The 21,504-nt window shown below is 57.2% G+C and overlaps 2 protein-coding genes across 6 annotated transcripts in view; one reads left to right on the top strand and one right to left on the bottom strand.

Moving 5' to 3' along the window:
- Positions 1 to 14,993, top strand: part of COG7 (component of oligomeric golgi complex 7) — a 55,746-nt gene extending 40,753 nt beyond the window's left edge. For all 5 annotated transcript variants that reach the window (XM_084882716.1, XM_084882720.1, XM_084882717.1 and 2 more), the window contains 6 exons: positions 2,538 to 2,724; positions 4,004 to 4,144; positions 9,118 to 9,201; positions 11,601 to 11,715; positions 12,767 to 12,910; positions 14,576 to 14,993. In XM_084882716.1, the coding sequence (XP_084738842.1) occupies positions 2,538 to 2,724; positions 4,004 to 4,144; positions 9,118 to 9,201; positions 11,601 to 11,715; positions 12,767 to 12,910; positions 14,576 to 14,742 (838 nt within the window). In that variant the 3' untranslated portion in view covers positions 14,743 to 14,993. The remainder of the gene's footprint in view (positions 1 to 2,537; positions 2,725 to 4,003; positions 4,145 to 9,117; positions 9,202 to 11,600; positions 11,716 to 12,766; positions 12,911 to 14,575) is intronic.
- Positions 14,994 to 16,191: 1,198 nt separating this feature from the next.
- Positions 16,192 to 21,504, bottom strand: part of SCNN1B (sodium channel epithelial 1 subunit beta) — a 47,841-nt gene continuing 42,528 nt past the window's right edge. Inside the window, exons 10-14 of the mRNA XM_084882733.1 lie at positions 20,927 to 21,002; positions 20,552 to 20,609; positions 19,985 to 20,046; positions 17,807 to 17,882; positions 16,192 to 17,572 (exon numbers count right to left, since the gene is read on the bottom strand). Coding sequence (XP_084738859.1) covers positions 17,192 to 17,572; positions 17,807 to 17,882; positions 19,985 to 20,046; positions 20,552 to 20,609; positions 20,927 to 21,002 — 653 coding nt within the window. The 3' untranslated portion in view covers positions 16,192 to 17,191. The remainder of the gene's footprint in view (positions 17,573 to 17,806; positions 17,883 to 19,984; positions 20,047 to 20,551; positions 20,610 to 20,926; positions 21,003 to 21,504) is intronic.

Here is a 21,504-nt window from a genome sequence, read left to right as displayed (position 1 = left end):
TTCCTAGTGCCCACCTGGCACCATACACACCGCTGACAGTATTATTGACAGTTTCCTATCCTGTGCTTACATCCCTGACTGATGTGTAACTACCCATCTGTACTTCCTAATCCCTCCCCTTTATCGCCCCCCGCTCCCCAATGCTCTCCCTTTGGAAGTTTGCTCACTGTATCTGTGAGTCTGTTTCTGTTTTATTTCCTTTCGATCCCATGTATGAGTGAAGTCATAAGGTATCTGTCTTGCTCTGTGACTGATTTCACTTAGCATAATGCCTTCTAGGTCCATCATGTTGCAAATGGTAAGATTTCATCTATTTAGTGGCTGAGGGATATTTCATTGTATACATGTACCACACTTTTTTTTTTTTATCTACTCGTATCTTGGTGGGTATGTGGGTGGCTTCCCTGTCTTCTGAGGATTTCTCTGACACAGGGCAGCTAGGCGCGGAGCGTGGGCCTGCCCAGGCCCGCCTGCACCTGCCGGCGCCACCTTCTTCTGAGCGGTGGTGTTCTCAGCAGGGGCAGGTTTTGGTGCGGTAGTGCCGTGGGGCAGTTGGGTTTGGGGAATCTAATCTAAACTTCAAGTTGCCATGTCTGAGGGATGGGAACAACTTTTCATGAAAAGGAAGTGAACTGAGGCAGTAGATGGACCCCATTAACCTCTGAGCTTAGGGACAGTGGCTGGGTTCAGCCATGGTCCCAGGATGGAGCTGAGCCATGCGTTAGGAGAGAGCATTTCTCTGAAGAGTGAGGGAGCCCAGTGCCATTTCATGGGTGAGCTCACAGGACCAGGAAGCACACTGGCCAGGGAACCAGACTGATGGAGACGGCCTGTGTCTGGATGGAGGGGCCAGGCAGCGTGCCCTTAGTTCCTAGGGCTTGGAGCGATGTTATTTGAGAATTTTTAATATCAGGTTTGGTTTTTATTATAAACCGCACGATTCTGACATTTTAAACTGTAACCTCTAGTCCTCGAAACACCCCCCCATGTCTGCTGCTCTTCACTTCGGGCCGCAGGTGAGGCCAGCTTCCGCTGCCAGTCCTGCAGAGGGCGAGCTGCGCAGCCTCCACCTCCTGTCACCACGCAGGGCATACCTGGCTTTCAGGAGATAATCATAAAAATCACACGCAGGGACTGTGCGAGGTGGTAGGGACTCCGAGCTGAAGCACAGCCTCACCTAGTGGGAGAGAAATGAGACATGCTGATAAATGCCACGGAGAGGCGAGGGGCCGAGGCAGCGGGAGGCTGGTGCCTGGGGGGCCTGCCAGGAAGGACATGGCAGAGAAGCCCCTGGACCAGCGTGTGCAGGAGGAGTGGGTTTCCCCAGGTGCACAGAGCAGGGCAGCATTTTGGGCTGAGGGTGAGCGTGGCATGTGCGTGTGGGCTGGGGGGGGAGCGGGTGAGGAGGCTCCGGCCACGGAAGGCTGGGTGTCCTGCCCCGGCTTGTCTGGATGTGTCCTGGGCACGGGGCCCGGGGTGACTTGGAAAGCTCATTCTGTTGACCAAAGGAGGACAGAGCAAGTGGCATGTGGAAGGGCTGGAGGGAGGGAGGCTGCCGAAGCCCAGACGCCCTGGGAGTAGGGCAGCAGCTGGGACGGCCGCAGCCTGGCAGGTACAGGACGGGCAGCCCAGCCACAGGCAGGTGATGCCCTCGGCGGCAGAGGCTCCTCAGGAGGGCCTGTCCCACGATGGTGTGCAAGTGCCGCTCCCGGGATTACCTTCTGGGGAAGTGCCGAGTGCAACCCCAAGGCGGCGTGTCCGAGGCAGAGTTTTCCACAGGGAAGGCCGGGGAGGCGGGGGTGGGTGAGCCCGTTGGGGATGTCTGGCGATGCTTGTTCTCCTGGTTACGAATGTTTGTATCACTCGGCCCCGCTGAGGGGTGTGGGCTGGAGGATAACGCTGGGCTGAGGCAATACCAGGTGGAGGCTGTTCAGCGTCCCCACAGGTCGTCCTTGTTGGAGACAGAGCTCCAGCCTCCCCACAGCACCAGGGTCTTCGGGAGCACTTTCCTCCCTGGGAAATCAGGGAGGGCCCAGCACCTACGCCACAAAGGTAAACGTCACTGACATTGGCACTGTGTGTGACGGCGAGTCCTTTGGGGGGTGGCGTGCAGGCTACTGCTGTCAGCTCTCCGGGACCAGCTGTCCCACGGCCCCGCCAGCGTCCCTGGGACTGAGGTGCTGGCGGCTCCCAGGGCTCTGCCTACTCTGCCCAGTGATGGGCACGTGGAAGGAAGGCCCACACAGGAGTGTCCGGGGTCCCGATTGCAGTGGGATGAGCCCTGTAGCTGCCGTCCTGTCAGGAAGACAGCATCTTCTGGAGCAGAGAGTGCTCATCAGGACACAGCAGCGCCCGTGTCTGCTGTGCGCCTGAGCCTGCGCACTCCTCCCTTTCCTTATAAAGTGGCCCTGAGTCCACTGATGAGCGAGGAGTCCAGTGTCCCTGCCTCAGATGTCCTGGGTGGGAGGAAGGAGCAGTCTGAATGCTTCAAGAAGGCACTTCCGTACAAAGAGCTGGGCTCCCCACTGTCCTTGCAGGATTCTGTCCACAGCCGGGAAGTACCTGTCTGACGCCTACAGCCCGAGGAGCCTGAGCGGGGTTCAGGACAGCATCCTGACGGACAGGAAGAGCTCTGCCAAGAACCCGTGGCAGGAATATAATTACCTCCAGAAGGACAGCCCTGCCGAGTACGCCAGCTTGATGGAAATGCTCTACACCCTCAAGGTATGAGACCAGCCTGATGGCATTCCATGTCACTCACCTTCCCTGGTCCTGGCTTTCTGGCCCTGTGTGGGCGTGGGCTCGTGGCCTGTCCTGCTGCCCCATCTCTGTCTCAATGTCGTGGCTTTGAGGGCTCAGCACTAGACTGGGTTGGAACCGATTACAACTGATGTAGGAGTCGGGTGGCTGGAGCCTCGGTACTGACAAAGGTAGGCTGGAGCACATGGCTTTTGATCTGCGGCCAATGAGCTTGCTGTCCTTCCCTCCAGTGTTAAGCCCTCAGCAGCTCCCGGACCCTTTTTACTGAGTGTCAGGGGCGCACTGTGAACTGCCTGCTGGTGGGCCGGGCCCCAAGAGGTGGACTCCGGCCCAGCACACGCTGACGTGGTGCCAGTTCCTGCAGGAGGCAGATGAGGACGGGCCAGCGCCCTGCTCACTGGCGCTGCAGAGTCTCGGTGTGTCTGCCACAAAGCTGCCCTTGCCTTGGAGCTTAAGCCCCTGGGGCCCAGGGATAGAAGGACCTCCCAACAAAATGAACGAGTTTCACAGCTTCCTGCGAATGAGCCCCGGTTCCCAGAAGGTCACAGGCATCCCAGCATCATCCCCCCCCCCCCCCCCCCCACCCCCGGTCCCTGCACCCTGGCCCATCAGCTGACTGCACTGGAGCGTGACAAACCCTTGTTCAAGCAGTTCTGCAGGTCAGTCATCTGCTTCTGCGGTTAGGGCACAGCAGCTCCGCTTATCTTTATTGCTGATCTGATTTATTTCTGCTGCTTGTAATCAGTTCATTTATAATAGCAAAACGAAGGCTCCATTCTCCATCTCGGCACTCTCGGGCTGGTGGAATTCCTGGGCTTGCGCAGGTTGTGCACACTGGCGTACAGCCCAGTGTGACTGGCCTGACCTCGCTGGGCCAGGGCTTCATCCGTCACTCAGGCTTATACATGACACTTCGGATTGGATTTTCCCTGTTCCCTTATCCCTGAGGGACAATCACAGGTCAGTTTTTCCTGGACTGCCAGCCCACGAACTGGGATAGCTCAGCTGCATCAGAATCGCCTGGAAAAGTGATTTGAGAAGTGATTGCTGGGCTCCAGCACCTGCAGATTCCAAGCCAGCAGTTCTGGGTGGAGCCGTGACTTCCTAACGGGGCCTGTGCCCAGGGGTCCTGCTTTGGGACCCCCTCACTGTTTTCCTTTCTGACTTTTCAGAGTGTGTAACTAGCCAGTAACCTGGGCTGGATGCAGGGCCTAACAGTGCCTTTTGCGTGTTCTTGTCCTAGGAGAAAGGGTCCGGCAACCACAACCTGCTCTCTGCCTCCCGAGCAGCCCTGACTCGGCTCAACCAGCAGGCCCACCAGCTGGCCTTCGACTCGGTTTTCCTGCGCATCAAGCAGCAGCTGCTGCTCATTCCCAAGATGGAAGTGAGTTTCCACCCGCCCTGCCTTCTTCCCAGGAACATCCCTGCTCCCCCAGAGCTGCAGGAGGGGCCTGCGTTCAGCAAGCAGCCCCCCTGCACAGAGGCAGCTCACTGTGGGCAAGAACTCCTTATCTTAATTGCGGTCACCGTGATGCTGTGTCCCAGGCTGTTTCTCGGGTGATTACTCTTGCTTGATTAACTTCAGCCTGCAGGAGCGTGGCCGTGCCCTCCACGGGGATAAGGAGCCCGGCTCTGGCTAGGTCGGGCAGGTCCGAGGAGCTAAGTGTCTTGTGAGATGGTTTTCATCTCGCTGAGACCTTTCGGGAGGGTTGGTTCTGGGACTTCTCTCAGGGGACTGCCCCCCAGATTCGCCTGGGGCTCTGCTCTGCCGGAGGCCGCTCCTCCCGGCCTCCTCCCCTCCCTCGCTTCTCTCCGGTTGTCCCGATTCCTTCTCCAGGAATTGCCCACCAGGCATATTTTCTCTCCTGGTGCCGTCCTCCCTGGTCCCGAGCTCATCGCTTTCCTTTTGGGTCCTGGGACCATCCCCTGGTTAATATCTCACCATGTCCTCAATTCTGTTAGGATTTGGCACTTTTTTAAAACACAGTCTTTTGGGGGAAATCCAATTATGGTGATTTAATAACGAGGGCATCCTTTTCGGAAGCAGCAAGAACGAGTTTGACACAATTACAAGTTGTTGGCTTTCCGCTGCCTCCCTGAAAGCACACAGGCCGGGCAGCAAGCATTCACCGGTGACCGTGGCAAGTCTCGGCCCCTCTCACATCTCAGTCTCCGTCTATGAAAAGACCTGGTTGAACTGCCGGTGCACAATTTCAGGGTTCTTCCTCCCCCTGGAATTCTGTGATTTTTAAAAGTGAATTGTCTGTGCAAAGTGCCATGACATTTTTGCTCCAGCCAGACTGCACATTGCTTGCACGGTTGGGGCAGGGTGAGGGTGGAAGACACCATGCCATCCCAGCGCAGTGAAGGGATGGTGGTGACCAGTCTCTCTCTCCTTGGCCACTGCCATGCGTGCATGGCTTTGGGTCACAGGCTGAGGCTGCTACTTCCTCTGTGACCGCATTCCTCATCTTTAAAATGGGACACGGTGATCTCACCGTACAGACACGTAAGGATCAGGTGAGGGTTTGTATGTGACAGAATTGAGTCCAGTAGATGATGTTTCACAAGAGGTGGTTTTCTTTCTTTCTGGGCTCTCATTTTTTAAGAGGAATGAGAATTTTTTAAATGCCTTCATTTATTTTTAGAAATTAAGCAATAAAGGAAGGTGTGAAGGAAAAAACAAATCCCTGCAGAATCCCAACACCTAGAAATAAGCAGTGTGAACGTTGGTGCATCCACCCAGACTTCTCCCCACCTGCCCACATCAGAGGCTGCACAGCAGGCACCACAGGAGAGAGGGCAGTTGGACAGCCAGGCTGTTTTTTAAAAAATAAAACATATGCCATATGAATTTTATTTGAATTTAACTAGAAAAAGAAGATAAAGAAAACCAAAGGAATGTTTAAATTTGAGATACTAGTATCTTCATTGCAAAAGAAATTAGTTCCAAGCACTAGCTGGTACGCTCAGTGGTTAGAGGGCCAGCCTGTGCACTGTAGGGTCACAGATTTGAGTCCTGGTCAAGGGCACGTACTTGGGTTGTGGGATTCATCCCCAGACACCGTAGGGGCACATGTAGGAGGCAGCCAGTTGCTCTGTCCCTCATATTAATGTTTCTCTCCTCTTCCCTCCTTTCACCCCTCTAAAAATCAGTGGGGAAAAACATCCTTGGGTGAGGATTAACCAAAACAAGAAAAGAAGAAATTAGTTCCAAGATCTCTCCAAGGTTAAGGAAAAAAAGATTATGAAAACTATGAGAGACCAAAGTCATTGTCTCTGCTGATTATGCTGCCATTTTATTTTATTTATTTCTGTGTTTTTATTGATTTAAGAAAGAGAGAGGAAGGGAGAGGGAGTGAGGGAAACATTGATCAGTTGTCTCCCATACACAGCCTGTCCAGAAATGAATGCACTACCCGGGCATGTGCCCTGACCAGGAACACAGGGTGACACCCAGCCAACGGAGCCACATCGGCCAGAGCTCACCCCTCCATTGAGACAGATGTTGACACTGGTTCACCGGCCCTGAGAGCTAAGGTTCAGCATCCTCACAGCTCCTCTGCTATTTTTATTGGGGAAAGCAGAAAACCGTGACCACCTGTTCTGAAATTTTCATTCTCCCTCTTAGCTCTCCATGGGGCCGGGTGTGGAGTTCCCACCTGCCCGCCCCTCTGCATCCGAGCTCACTGTTGGGATTGCTTCTGGGCTGCGGGCTCTGGCCTTAGGTTGGCCCTCAGCACAGCGCCTCTGGCGTGGGCGTGGAGGCAGGCGCTCTCCGCCTGTGCCAGCACGGAAGCACAGCACAGAGGCAAACACTCTGGTTTTAAGGATTTAAAAATTAAACCCTGGTCATTGAATGTTTGTTTTTAATGTTTGCTGGTCAATTGTACCACCCTTTTACATGACAGGAATATAAACGCACACTCTATCCCATTGCAAAATAGATTTTTGAGGTTTAGCTGTTACCTGGTAACAGATGGATAGAAAAACCTTTTTGAAGAAAATCTATAATAATAAAAGTGTAATATGCTAATTAGTCCGGACAACTGAACCAGCTTCCGGCCGTCATTCCACATGTCCTTCTGGATAAAGCCACAGCAGTGGGGGCCGAGGCAGAGGTGGTTAGGCGCGATCAGGCAGACCGGTGAGCAGTTAGGGGTGATCAGGCAGGCAGGTGAGTGGTTGGGGCGATAAGGCAGGAAGCCACGTGGGCAGTTAGGAGCCAGCGGTCCAGGATTGTGAAAGGAATGTCGGAGGGGTTCCAGATTGTGAGCGTGTGCAGGCCAGCCTGAGGGGAACCCTCCCCCTTGCACAAATTTCAGGCACTGGGCCTCTAGTTTAAATAAATTTTGAACAATTAAAAAATAACTTTTAGCATTTCCCAGGTGCCCTCTTCAAGACCATCTTCTCTGCCTGCTTTTTTAGAGACAGTGGGAGGGAGGGAAGGAGGAAGAGTGAGAGAGAAACATCCATGTGAGAGAGACCCATTGATTGGTTGCGTGCCGCAAGCACCCTGACAGTGGTCTGGGCATGAACCTGCAACCCAGGTCTGTACCCTTGACTGGGATTCAACTCTGACCCCTGGTGCACAGGCCTGCATTCTGACCACGGAGCACGCTGGTCGGGGCTGTGCTTTTAAGTGTGTCCCATCTGTTCCCAGGGCCACAGCCTTGATCCAGGCCTCATCGCTTTGAGCTGTTTCTTGAGCTTTCTCTCTGCCTCCCATCCTGTCCTCCTCAGAGTTGCTGCATTAATCTTCATAAAGCTTTGCTCTAATTTATCTCTCACCAACCAAAACTTTCTGAGCTCCCTAGGGCCAGGATGATAGTCTACTGAAAAACGTCTCATTATGGAAATTTTCACACACGTGCAGAATAGAGAAGAGGACCCTGAGCTCCAAGTCCTCAGCACCTGCTTCCACATGTCAGCTAGCCACCCCGGTCCACCTCGCCCCCCTAAAACACGCCTCTTCTGCTCCATGCGTTCCCTTCCTTGCCTGCCAGCTGTTTTTCTCTGTTTTTCTCCCCCCGCCCTTTGCCGTGTATTTCTTAAAAGTAAAGCCTTCTCTTAGCCTGGCCTTCTCTTAGCCTTCTCTTGTCACCTCACACATCCTGTGGCCCGCCCCTTCTCCAGGCGCTCTCAGCTCTTGCTTTTCTGAACATTCATTGCATCTGCCAGAGGCCTCCTGAGGAGGGAGCCCGAGTGGATGCGTGCGGGCGATCTCTTTGCTCTGCAGAGCCCAGCACGCCACGGGCACTGGTGCTGTGTGTGACCGGGCGTTTCTTCCCTGGGCTGGGAGGGTGTTTGGAAATAAGAGCGAGGGTTCTCAGGCAGGAACACGGAGCTTAGGGAATCATAGGACGGGAGAGGAAGAGAAGAACTTGTCTAGAGTGAAGAGAACCAGCAGATCATGTGCTCGGGAGCATGGGGGACGGTGCTGAGCTTGGGCGGAAGCCAGGCGGATGTGGTCACTGGCTTCCCAGAACGGTACTTAGGATCAGGCCACCGGACCGGCATCAGGTGGCACTGAGAGCCGCAGCGTGACCTCGGGAGCCACTCCAGGAGTCAGCCAGAGCGGCCTTGTTTTCCAGGCTGGCTTTAGGGTGACTCAGGTGGAATGAAAAAACTAGATTTACGTGGGAGGGTGTGCCAAGTTGAGCTCTGTAACCGTATGTGTGCTGGCGACTTGTGAGGCTCACACAGCGACTCTTAGACATCCCCACTTGGAGTGATGAGGGAGGGTGTGCTGGTGCCGAGGCCGGCCCAGACGCGCACATAGCACAGAGGACGGCAGCGGGGTGGGCACTGCGTGCCTCCCCTCCCCGCTGAGCTCTGAACCCAGAGGACGGGCCCAGAGGGCGGAGAAGGGAGAGCAGGAGCTCAGCTAGGCAGAGTATTGGCGAGTGCGGTTGGATATTCCTGCCTCCTAAGGGGCTTACCAAGCCTCCCTCCCAGGTGTGGTTGCTGGGCAGACTTGGGGTGTCCTCACCTTTTCAGAGCGCCTGTGAGGCTACTGCGCCCAGCAACCTTGTGCCTGTTGCCGCCCCCCCCCCCCCCCCCCAGTAGGAAAACTTAGAGCAGAAGCAGCCAATTCATTTCACTTTCTGAGGGAGGAAGAAGGCCTTGGCTCCCAGGGTATAGTCCAGCGGAGGAGGGGGGCACTCTTTCGTGGCCCCACAGGCATTCAGAAGGCAAGAGTTCCTCTGTGCGGGCTTCAAGGTCATGGTTGAAAGAAGGGAAGTCCCTGGTCTGCCAGCTCTGAGCGGTGAGGCCTGTGGGACCACGCCCTTCGCCCGCCCTCGGGGCCTCCCTCTCCAGTGCTGCCTGTGCTGACATTGACCTCCTCTCCCCCAGAGCTGGAGCACCGCGGGCATTGGAGAGACCCTGACGGACGCCCTGCCCACCTTCAGCCTCACGCCCCTGGAGTACATCAGCAACGTAAGAGCTGCCGGTGCTCCTCCCGGGGGTGTCACAGCCTTTCCGGCCTCGCCTTGGGTTTTGATTCCGGGCCATCCATGTCTAGGACTTTACACACTGGTTTCCAAACCTGGCACGCTGCCTCCCCTCCCCCTCCCTAATGGGAGGCGCGTCAGTACCTGCGGCATCAGAGAGTCCAGTGGGAAGGTCGGATGGGGGAGCCGCCCGCTCTCACCCCCTTCCCCCACATAAGCTGTGACTGTTGCAGACACACTGCACTTGTAATGTAGAGGCTGTGCGTTGGGAGTTGGTGACGCCACTGGCAGAGGATGGCATCCCACTCTGTCCACTGCAAGTGCGCGAGTCCCAGGGGGCAGCCATTGTTCTGTTTTCAGGTGTTACCCGACTTCCTGCTCTGTGACACTTAGGATGTGGTTGGTCTATACAACCAGTGGGAACAATCTCATATTTAGAACCAGACATGCATCCCAGTGAAATCACTACAGGACAGCATGTTGCTGAAAGCAGCGATAGCGTTACTGATCTCAAAGGTGCGGAGGAGGAAGGAGGCTGCTGCGTTTCCAGGCCCAGCCTTGCCTCCGGCCGGACCCGAGGAAGGAGCACTCATGGGCACGCACTGCGCAGGCGCGTGCTCAGAGCAGGTTGTGCGTGAGGTGGCGCACACCCAGCCCAGGCAGCTTGGTAGGACACCAGGTGCTCTGTGCGTGGATCGCTCAGTAGTACTTCATTGCTCAGCAGTGAGGTGAGCGCCTCCTGGTGCCGGTGGGAAGGAGCCATGGCCCCGGCCACGCAGTGGCGGAGTTCTCCGTGCTTCCCGAGCTGCCGAGCTGCGGCACAGGCATCAGCAGAGCTTGTGAAGGCGGCCGTGGCGAGCACCGCTGCCTCAGGGACTTCCAGAGGGAATAGGGACAGAGCTGTGAGAAAGCGAGCCCACAGCGGAGGCCGAGGAATTAAAATTTGAAATGTCAGATGATTGAAATTTTATAACGAATGCCCTCACCTGTGCAGAACTGTGGGAGCCTTCCAAAGGGGTGAAACGAGAAAACGCGTGAAAAACTTAAAGGTGACGGGGATGCGAGAGAGAGGGAGATGTTTTATTTTGAATAAAACTGGGTCTGTGAATTTAGCCAAAGGTATGGCTACCAATGAACAGTGCGCCAAGCACAGAACATGCCTGGGGGTGGGGTGGGGGTCTGCACACAGCAGGGGCTCAGGAAGTGCTTGCTGCGGGGAGAATCCCGGCCCAGAAATCAGCACCTTCTCTTCCTTCGACTTTGTGGGAGGGAGGGACCTGCTGGGATCTTTAGGCAGAAATCTCAGTGGTGGTTATTGGTGAGCTGAGGGCCACTTCCTGGCTCCTGTGAAAAACCACACTCAGTGTGTGAACGGGGAAAGCACTGTGGCCCCTTAGACGGAGGCCAGGCTGTCGGGGTTGTGAGCCGGATGGACTGCGGACGCGCAGGCTCACTGCAGCCAGCCCCGGGCAGTGCTGGGGACGAGGGTGCAGTCGGCATGTGGTCCCTGGGGCGGGAAGTTTTGGAGTCTGTTAACTTCCGGAGGCCGTGCTCTCTGGAGGCCCTGCCGCGGGTAGATGCTTGTGTAGATAAGCTATCCGAGTTCCTGTGACGCTCAGTGGAGACGGGTGTCTGGAATTAATATGGAGCCAAAACAAGCAGCAATAGGCTCACAGACCTTGTTAAAATGTAATATGTTGTCATAACCTGGGAATCGACCTTATGTTATACTTACCTTAACACACACAACAGGTCTGAGTAGTCATGGAAACAGGCATCTATAACATACTCACCATGACCGCCGCCTGCACCTGACGAGTGCTGACAGGCACTGTGTTACTTACTCACAGCTTGTCCCAAAGGCCTGGAGCCTCACCTCTCACCGCTTCCAATCCCCACCGCCATTATTTCCTAGAGTTTGTATTATGAAAACAATATAGTTTTCCTTCAAATTAATTTATAATCATAAATGGCTCCCCCCCCCCCCAAAAAAAAAAATTACTTCCTTCACCTGTTTAAATAGCCTACAAGGCAGACACTCTGGTCCAGATCTGGCAGGGCTTGCTGGCCATGTGCTTGTGGACAGTGTCTTCCTGGTTTTCATCTGTGAGCAGTTGTCACTGGGGCTGGTACAAGTGCCATAAGGTGTCCAGAGCACTTGGGCGTCCGTTTCCGCATTGGAGGAGAGCGTGTGCTGAGCGCGTTCCAGAAATACTGAGGCCCCGGGAGAAGGGCCGGGCCTGGTGTCGGGAAGTGTGGCCAGGCGCGGTGTTAGCACACACGGGAGCACTTGGCCTGAGCTGCCCAGGGGTGGCAGTGTGTCTGTCCATCCTTTGTCTTCACGCAGGTGTGCCTCCCGCAGTCACTTGTGTGCCTCTGTTTCAGATCGGGCAGTATATCATGTCCCTGCCCCTGAACCTCGAGCCGTTTGTGACTCAGGAGGACTCGGCCCTGGAGCTGGCGCTGCACGCGGGAAAGCTGCCGTTCCCTCCCGAGCAAGGTGAGACCCTGCGGGCGGGCACGGCCGGCGGTGTGAGGCAGCCCGTCCGGCACCCTGGCTGGTCCCGTACAGCTCCCAGGCCGCCGAAACGTGTCTGAGGTAAACGGTGACTGGGGAAGAGTGGGGTATGCACGGTAACAGTTATTTCACTTGTGCTTTGAAAAAACCCAAAGCTGCCAAAACCGGTTTGGCTCAGTGGATAGGTAGAGCGTCGGTCTGTGGACTGAAAGGTCCCAGGTTCGATTCCGGTCAAGGGCATGTACCTTGGTTGTGGGCACATCCCCAGTAGGGGGTGTGCAGGAGGCAGCTGGTCGATGTTTCTCTCTCATCGATGTTTCTAGCTCTCTATCCTTCTCCCTTCCTCTCTGTGGAAAATCAATAAAAAATTTAAAAAAAAAGAAAAAGGAAAGAAAAAAACCAATGCAGTGTATCTGCACACGTACACAGGCATGTGAAACCGTGGGAACAGGTCTCAGAGTGTGTGGGTCAGTGGGAGTGGGAGGAGCAGTGCTTGCTTTTTACGCTACTTCTGTGTTATCTGAAATGTTTTACAGGAATATATTTCTCTATTGTATGTAACAAATATATATACACCAAAATGTCAGTAATAGTCATGGAAGGCTGTGAGGTTAGTATATAAGCATTTTTTATTTTTATCTATTTGCTAAATATACTTTTAAGTTTAAAAAATTTAGAGAACATTTTTTCATAGAAATTTTCACACAGACACATACACGCACACGCACACGCATGCACATGCACAAAGCACGTGCTGGGGAGAGGGTGATGAAACCGACTGTCCTCCCCGGCCTGTCTGCATCCCATGTTCACGTGCTTCTTCACGTGCTTCTTCGTCAGCAAGGCCCTCTCCCGTGTGTTCTGTTGGTGGCACTGCTCAGCACATGTCTGCTCTGCTCACTGCTCCTCTCTTCGCACTCCTGCCCGCCCTGAGGCTGCGTGGCCCCGAGGGCGCCACGGTGATGGGTGTAACCGCCTGCAGTGGGTCTCTCCCGAGCAGCTCGGAGTGTTTGATGACTCTTTCCCTTTCCAGGGGATGAACTGCCCGAGCTGGACAACATGGCTGACAACTGGCTGGGCTCGATCGCCAGAGCCACGATGCAGACCTACTGCGACGTGATCCTGCAGATCCCTGAGCTCACCCCGCACTCCACCAAGCAGCTGGCCACTGACATCGGTGGGTCCCCAGCCTCCCAGGCTCCTCCCAGGTCTCCACATTGCTCGGATGTGGCCCTAAAGCTTTCACACACACAGTCGCTCCTCCAGGCTGTCCCAGGGTCTGACCGAGTCTGGGCGGAGCCACACCTGCACTTGGGAAGTGTCAGAGGGGTTCTGACGGCTGCTGAGGCTGAGGCGTTAGGGCAGCTTCCGTGAGAGAGGGAATGGCTGGCCGCCTTCCCCTCGTGGCCTGTCCCTTTTATTTAACTCGCGCAAACTAGAGTTGGTTAAGCTGTTACCACACACCAGGCACGCCCGTTGCCTTATGCAATCTTCAAACTCCCCTGCGAGGCCCCTCGCCCCCACGGTGCTGACAGGGAAATGGAGGCTCAGGGTGGTTGTGTAATGAGGACACCTGGAGTCCCAGATCGCTGCCTGCCTGCGGGCAGAGAGGCGTGTGCCCACCTGCTCCTGCTGGCGCCCGCCATGCAGGTGGTGCTGAGGTTCAAGCTGTGGGCAGCGGCAGGGAGTGTCCAGTCTCGGTGTCATCCCTCTGGCTTGCCTGGGGTAGCTGGCGCTCAGGGCCCAGGGTGGTAGGCCCAGCAGGGCTCTGATCTGATGGCACAGGGCCCAACCAGCCTCTTGTTTTGCTGAAGAAGAGCTACAAGTGAGGCTTCCCCTGGGCCCAGAGCAGCCGGTGGGGGCCCGGCCTGGAGCCCAGCGTTCCGGGCCCTTAGCTGTGCCCGTGGCAGTGAGCTCAGCAGCTGCTTGGGGAGGCAGCACCTTGCCATGCCAGTGCAGCAAGGGCACCGAGCAGAGAACCAGCAGATAGAGGGCGAGCTGAGCTTGGGCTTGCGCTAGACTTCAGTTCACATTATTGCTCCCTCCTGGTCATCCATGCCTCCTTCCGTGCTGGCTGGAGTGCTAGGAGGTGGGCTGTGGACAGAGCCTGTGTCCTGACGCTCAAGCTGTGGCACGGAAGGGATGGGTGAGGTCTGTGGTAGCACACGGCCCCTTGAAGACGTTCAGACTCGGTGTTAACAGAAACAAGCCTTGAGCCACTCTGCTGGCCAAACAGAAGGTCACGGCGGGCCTGGGCTCATTCGCAGCCCCTGGCTCCGGCAAGGGGAGCTCAGCTGTGGGGACAAGCTTGCAGAACGCAGGTGCCGGACTGGGGCCCACCGCCTGGGAAGCACTTCCCCTGAGCAGACCTCAGCCAGCCGCCCGGGCTGAGCTGGGCCTCAGAAGGAGCCACGGGAAGAGGCCACCTGCCTGGGCTCCCGCCTGTCGGGGAGCAGGGAGGACCTGGCGGTGCTGTCTCCAGCCCTCCCTGCAGGAAAGGGAACTGAGAGCTCGCGGAAGGCCCCGGAGGTCTGCCTCCACCCGGGAAGGAGGAGAAAGGCAGCACGTTACTGTCACCCAAGCACATCAGGCGGCCTCCAGGGCCACTGTCCCATTCCGTCCTCCAAGCACGCAGCCCGATGGACACCAGCTGGGCCGCAGATGGGAGCGGGACCGGGCCCAGCTCAGCCAGGAAAACCCTCAGAGTCCAGGCCTCTTGCTGAGGGCAGAGTGGACCCCAGCATTTGGAGGGTGGACAGTGTCCATTCATTACTCGAGGGGGCCCCGGGAGGCCTTGTGGGCCTGTCCTGCCTGTGCTGAGTCTGTCTGTCCCCCCCCACAGACTACCTGGTCAACGTGATGGACGCCCTGGGCCTGCAGCCCTCCCGCACCCTCCAGCACGTCGGGACGCTCCTGAAAACCAAGCCCGAGGACTACAGGCAGGTCAGCAAAGGCCTGCCCCGGCGCCTCGCCGCCACCGTGGCCGCCATGCGGAGCGTGGACTACTGACCCTCCCGGCCCGAGGAGGCGGGCCTGCGGCCGGGGCCGGGCAGCCCTCCAGAACGGCTTTACTCTAAAACTGCCCGGATTGGGCAGAGTTGATTTTAAAAAGACTTTCATTTGTGATTACCACCCCCCCCCCCTCAAAAAAAAAAACATTGTAAATTAGAGGTTTATTTATTAGAGAGGTATTTTCAGGTGATTTTTTAAAATGACCCGATCTGGAAAATGGAATTAATAAATACAGGGAAATGGAAGAACGCTCTTTCCTTTCTCTGCCGGAGATCCAGGGAGCCCTGGGTGCTGTGCATTGGGGACGGCAGTGAGAAAGGGAGGGGGATCGGCAGGTGAGCAGCAGAGAAGATGCTTTTAGATACTAGGGAGCAGGAGGGCATCGGGCGGGCGGCAGCCCAGGGCGAGATGGGCGGGCAACCCTGAGACCCCAAGGACAGGCCTGACAAAGAGCGGGCACAGCGCCCACCGGCCCCCAGCGGGTGTGAAGGGCCTCGGGCCTCTGACGAGGACCGGCTTTTCCTTTAAAACTGGCAGGCTGAGTTCTGTTGTTTGCCGGGAGCTTCATACCTGTTGAGTGCTCTCGTCTACAGGAGCCAGAAGAATGTATCTGGAGTGACTCACACAGTAGGAGTTGGTTTTTCTCAGGAACAGTATCAGATGGTGGGCTCGGGCACCGATCCAGTGTCCAGCCGAGCAGGCCCAGTCTCCGACCTGACCCTTCCCTGGTCCTTGTCCTGGCAGGCCATCTCCCGCAGCCACTGGGGGGGCGGGGGGGGCGGGGCAGGAAGCAGAGGTGTCCAGCTGTGGCCCATGTGTTCCCGTTTTAACTTACAACAGCTTGTGAGCAAAGGAACTAGTGCGTTTTGCTCTATGTGCCCGTGGCAGCAGAGGAGACAAGACGCATGAAAGCCCTCAGGCCCTGCCAGGCCCACTGGCAGCAAGAGGCTGCGGCTGGGGTCTCACTTCATCGCTCACTAGAGTAATAGCGATCTTGGGTACCTTACTTACCTCTCTGAGTCTCAACTTATTTACCTGCAAAATGAGGATTGAATGAAATAAGACTTATAAAGTATGTGGCCTGGTGCCTGGCATTGGTAAGAGCTTGATACAATATAACCACTGTGAAATAGCGACTGATGATGGCGAGTGTGGTGCCAGCAACCACTGCTGCAATAATAAGTCTTCGTAGCAGCCAGCATGGCAGTTCCTTCCTGAGAGCTGTGACTCCAGCCTGCAGTGCAGCTGTTGCTCCCGCTGGACCCTTCTCCTTCGGTAGCGGCTCCCTGACCTCGGTGGGGAGCCGCAGAGGTTGCCATATTTAGCAATCAGAACTACAGGATGTGAGCAGTTCAATTTGAACTCCAGAAAAGCCAGTGAGTTATTAGTATAAATACCCCAAATATTATATAGACATATTTCTACTAACAAATGAACTCGTTGTTTATCTGACATTCATGTTTCACTTGGCTGCCTGTATTTTGCCCGCACCCCTGACCCCCTGGGGCCAGCGGGCCTCAGCGTGGGCAGGTCTGAGCGGTTCACGCAGCCTCTCCCGCTAACGCACCGGTGGTCAGAGGCAGGGCCAGCGAGGGCAGCCTGGCGCGCGTGGCCGCCGGGGAGGGGGCGCTCTCCCTGCTGCTGGCGCCTCGGCGCGGCCTGTTGGGCCGCACTGTGAGCACAGCCTCCGGAAAGCTGGGCCAGAACAGTCCCTGGAGCTGCTGGAGCCTGAGCCAGCCGAGTGCTTCCCCTCCTCCTGCACTGTCCTTATAACCCAAGCGAGTGACCTGGGTGGTCTTACACCCAAAGTCCTCAGGCCGCTGCTTCGGGACATCTGGAAAGGGGCTCAGAAGCCACCTGCTTGGGGCCTCTCCTTGGCCAGGCCTTGCTCTCAGGCCAGCAGGATGTCCTTCCGCCCCCAAGATGTGTCCGATGTTTCCACCGCCCCATCCGACGAAGAACATGGCTCCACACGGTGATTTCTACTTTTATTTTCAAGAATAAAACACGTGCCACCTGGCAGCCACCCCCGCCCCTGCCTGATGCTCTCCTGCTCTGCACAACCACTGCCTCAGCGATCCCACCCCGGAGGCCAGCCACCAGGGAGGAAGGCGCAGGTTCTGGGGGCGGTGTGCCCGAGGCACAGCTCTGGAGCAGATGCCGACTGGCTGGAGGGAAGCGGCCTGCCCCCAGGGGAAGGTGTCCTCCGGTCTCAGAGCCTGGTTCGAGGTTGGGGGTGGGCAGAAACCCACCAATTCCCCAACCCTGACAGCACCTTGGCCTGGGGACTGGGGACTGTTGGCCTTTCTGCAAGAGACAGACTTGACTGGACACCTAGTGTTGGCCCTTTGGAGAGGGCACGATGGAATGAGGCCTTGGGCCCTGGTCTCTGCTCCTTAGGTCCAAGTTCTAGGGCTTCCCAGGGTGGGCAGGGGCAGGGCAAGGCCTAGATGGCATCACCCTCACTGTCAGACTCAATGATGTCCAGTGGCTGCAGACGCAGGGAGTCATAGTTGGGGGGCGGGGTGCCTGGGATGGGCAGTGTCTGCTCATGGGGATAGGCCTCGGGGTTGGGGCCATGGCTGGCCGTGTCAGGGTGGAAGGCAAAGTTGGTGTGAGCCTCCACCAGCTCGGCCACGGTGGGCGGGGGACCGGCGTAGCGCGCCTGGGCCCGCCTCTGCCGCAGGCTCTTGGAGAAGGCCACCAGCCTGATGACGGTGATCCACAGGAAGTCGATGACGATCTCGGCGAACTCGATGAGGCACAGCACCGAGCCCCCCATCCAGAAGCCAAACTGGCCGCCCAGGTTCGAGAGCAACCAGACGATCTGTGGGGGGCAGGGGCTGAGAGCCTGGCAGAGGTGGGGGCCGGCCACAAGGTCCTGCCTGGCCCCCAGCCTCCTGGGTCCTGTGAGCTGGGTGGTTGACTGGGAAGGGGGCAGGGAGACCATCTCAGCCCAGGGGAACAATTACTTAGAGACCTTCCTTCCTAATGCTTCTGTGGGGCTGGGGACCCTCCTGACACGCCCGCAGGGCAAAGGGGTCAGGAGCCCCAAACTCACGTTATTAGCTGCTGACTCCTCAATGGTACGATAGTTGAATTCTTGGAAGTAGATGTTTAGCTTGACAATTCCCTTCCTGCAGGAGGCAACAGGGGCTGGTATACACACATAGCTGCCCAGCCCTCCTCTGCTTGAGCTTGGCACAGGACAATCCCCCGAGGGCCCCTCTGAGCCTGGAGTCACAAAAGGCTTCTTTGCCCAGTGCCCATCCTGTGGGCCTGTTTCTCAACCAGCTTCCTAAGGGATACTCCGGCCCAAGTCAGCCCCTGAGAGCTCCCCTCCCACCCCCAAGGGCCCAGCCCAGATACAGTAGATGCTGCAGAGAGTCCGCCCTAACCTTGCCCTGTCAGGAAACCTGGGGCAGAGAAGATTGGCCACGTGGGCTGCCCTCATACCTGATGGCCCCCAGAAAGACTGAGCTCTCTCACATCCGGGCCTTACTTTTCTGAACCATCCTTATGCTCCTTAGAGGGTTAGCTCCAGTACCACCTCCCTCTACAGACCGCCCTTATCTCTCCAGGTGATAGAAGCTCCTTCTCACTGCTCCCACAGGGAGGGGCTGGCACAGACTCCACCTAGATTCAGGTTTCCTGATGTATATGCACCTTGTGTCTTTTCTGTGCTCAGTGCATGTTTGTGTTGTATGAATAGAAAGATGGATGGGTGAGTGGAGGATGGGTGAGTGGAATAATAGATGGGTGATGGATGGATGGATGAATGGATGGATGGATGGATGGATGAGTGGATGGATAGATGGGTGTATGAAGAGGTGGCAGATGGAGGAAAAGCTCTCCTTTGGGAGTGGAGACGGATGGATGGATGGATGGATGGAGACGGACGGATGGATGGATGGATGGATGGATAGAAGACTGGAAGGATGGAGAATGGATGCATGGATGGGTGGGTGGGTGGATGGATGGATGGGTAGAAGACTGGAAGGATGGATGAATCCATGGATGGGTTGGGTGGGTGGATGGATGGATGGATGGATGGGTAGAAGACTGAAAGGATGGAGGATGGATGGATGGATGCATGGATGGGTGGGTGGGTGGATGGATGGATGGATGGGTAGGTGGAAGACTGGAAGGATGGAGGACAGGTGGCTGGATGGGTGGGTAGAAGACTGGAAGGATAGAGGACAGGGAGATGGATGGATGGATGGATGGATGGATAGATAGAAGACTTGCCAGATAGAAAATGGGTGGAAGGATGGATGGATGGATGGATGGGTGGGTAGAAGACTGGAAAGATAGAGGACAGGGGGATGGATGGATGGATGGATGGATGGTAGAAGACTGGCCAGATAGAGGATGGGTGGAAGGATGGATGGATGGGTAGAAGACTGGAAGGAGAGAGGACAGGGGGATGGATGGATGGGTGGGTAGAAGACTGGCCAGATAGAGGACAGGTGGAAGGATGGATGGATGGATAGAAGACTGGAAGGATAGAGGACAGGGGGATGGATGGATAGATGGATGGTAGAAGATTGGCCAGATAGGGGACGGGTGGAAGGATGGATGGGTGGATGGATGGAAGGATGGATGGGTGGATAGATAGAAGGATGTATGGATGCATAGATGGGTGGTTGGGTGGATTGATGTGTAGATGGGTGGATGGATGGGTGGGTGAGTGGGTGGGTGGGTAGGAAACTGGAAGGATGGAGGACGGGTAGGTAGGTGGATGGATGTGTAGATGGGTGGATGGATGGGTGGGTAAGAGCCTGGAAGGATGGAGGACGGGAGGACAGGTGGACGGGTGGATGGATGGGTAGGTGAATGGAGGACAGGTGGATGGGTGGATGGATGCATGGATGGGTGGGTGGGTAGGAAACTGGAAGGATGGAGGATGGATGGGTGGATGGGAGGATAGAAGACTGGAAGGATGGAGGATGGATGGATGGATGGATGGTGGATGGGTGGGTGAGTGGGTAGGAGACTGGGAGGATGGAGGCAGGTGGATGGGTGTATGAAGAGGTGGTAGATGGAGGAACAAGCTCTCCTTTGGGAGTGGAACACTCTGAGTCCCCTTGACTGGCTCTCTCTCACTCCCAATGCGTCCTTCTCCAGGCTCACTCCCAGGTCTGATCAGAGTGAGAAGGGGTCTGAGGAGCTGCCTGTGTCCAGACTCCTCTCCCGAGGCCCTTTTCTGCCTTCCAGCCCTGCCCACACCCAGGCTTACCTGCTCAAGGTGATGTTGGTACTTTGGTCCCGCTCCTGAGATAAGACGTGGAAAATCCAGTCCTGCAACCCAAGAAAGCAGCTGGAAAAAATGGGGCCTGCAGCACCCTCCCAGCCAGGGCCGCCTAGCGGCTGAAGCTCCCGGGACCCGTGGGCTCGGGGAGAGCAGCAGGGGACGTGGCTGCTGTCAGGGGAGGAGGTCTCGGGGCTCCAGACTCTTCCCCCAGAGGCTAGCCTCCTCTGCCCGCCCTCCTGCTGCCCCTCCGCCTGGTCCCACGCTGGCTCAGCTTCATCCTCTGCTCCATCGCCTTCCAGGGAGCCTTCTCTGACCGTCCGGAGGCTCTCCCTGGCTTACTTGCTGCAATCCGCACCCTACTGTGCACGGTCTTATTCTGTGGGCTCGGCCAGAATGCAGGCGCTGCCAGAACACAGGACTCTGTGGCTCGCTGCACAGTGCTGGGAGTGGAGGAGGGGGGAGGGGGGACAGGAGCTCCCTGTCTGAAGCTCCAAGCAGCCTGCAGGTCCCCCAAAGGTGGGAGCCAGGAGCTCGGCCCCTCCACCCTCTCACCTCAGAGGCCTCTGAAGGCCAGTCAGCCATGGAGATGGTCATCTTGTACTGGGTGTCACTGGAAGAGAGAAGGCAGCCGGGTGGCTGTGCTGCCCCGCAGTGCCCGCCCCGCCCGCCCCCGCAGTGCCCGCCCCGCCCGCCCCCGCAGTGCCCGCACCGCCCTCCCCCGCAGTGCCCGCACCGCCCGCCCCCGCAGTGCCCACCCCGCCCCCCGCACCGCCCCGCCCCCGCAGTGCCCGCACCGCCCTCCCCCGCAGTGCCCGCCCCGCACCGCCCGCCCCCGCAGTGCCCGCACCGCCCCGCCCCGCCCCCGCAGTGCCCGCACCGCCCTCCCCCGCAGTGCCCGCACTGCGCACGGCAGCGCCTGGCACTCACTTGCAGGACTCCTTGCACATGCCGATGCAGGTCTCCCTCTGGGCCGGGCTCCTGCGCAGCTGAGAGTAGCAGTAGACTGACAGGGAGAGGCCGCTCTGAGCACTTCCCGCTGTGCTCTCCCGCCTCCGTCCTCACCCTGAGATGCTGGGACCCTGCCATCCCCACCCTGAGGTGCTGGGACCCTGCCATCCCCACCCTGAGGTGCTTGGACCCTGCCATCCCCACCCTGAGGTGCTGGGACCCTGCCATCCCCACCCTGAGGTGCTTGGACCCTGCCATCCACACCCTGAGGTGCTGGGACCCTGGGCTGCAGGATCAGCTCTGGCCTGGGTTCCTTTCCTGTGGCCTCAGCTGTCAGATGTGGGAGGTCACCGCCCTCCTGTGCGCCTGCCTGCACCCCCAGAGAGCTGAGCCTCAAGAGCGGCCTGACGGGGACACAGCTCCCTGAGGGGACAGAGCTCCCTGAGGGGACACAGCTCCCTGAGGGGACAGAGCTCCCTGAGGGGACACAGCTCCCTGAGGGGACAGAGCTCCCTGAGGGGACACGGCTCCCTGAGGGGACACGGCTCCCTGAGGGG

The sequence above is a fragment of the Pipistrellus hanaki genome, assembly GCF_964339955.1.
Source record: "Pipistrellus hanaki genome assembly, chromosome: 4".
NCBI lineage: Eukaryota > Metazoa > Chordata > Mammalia > Chiroptera > Vespertilionidae > Pipistrellus > Pipistrellus hanaki.
The sequence above is the reverse complement of the archived record's forward strand: the minus strand, read 5'-3'. Positions and strand labels throughout refer to the sequence as shown.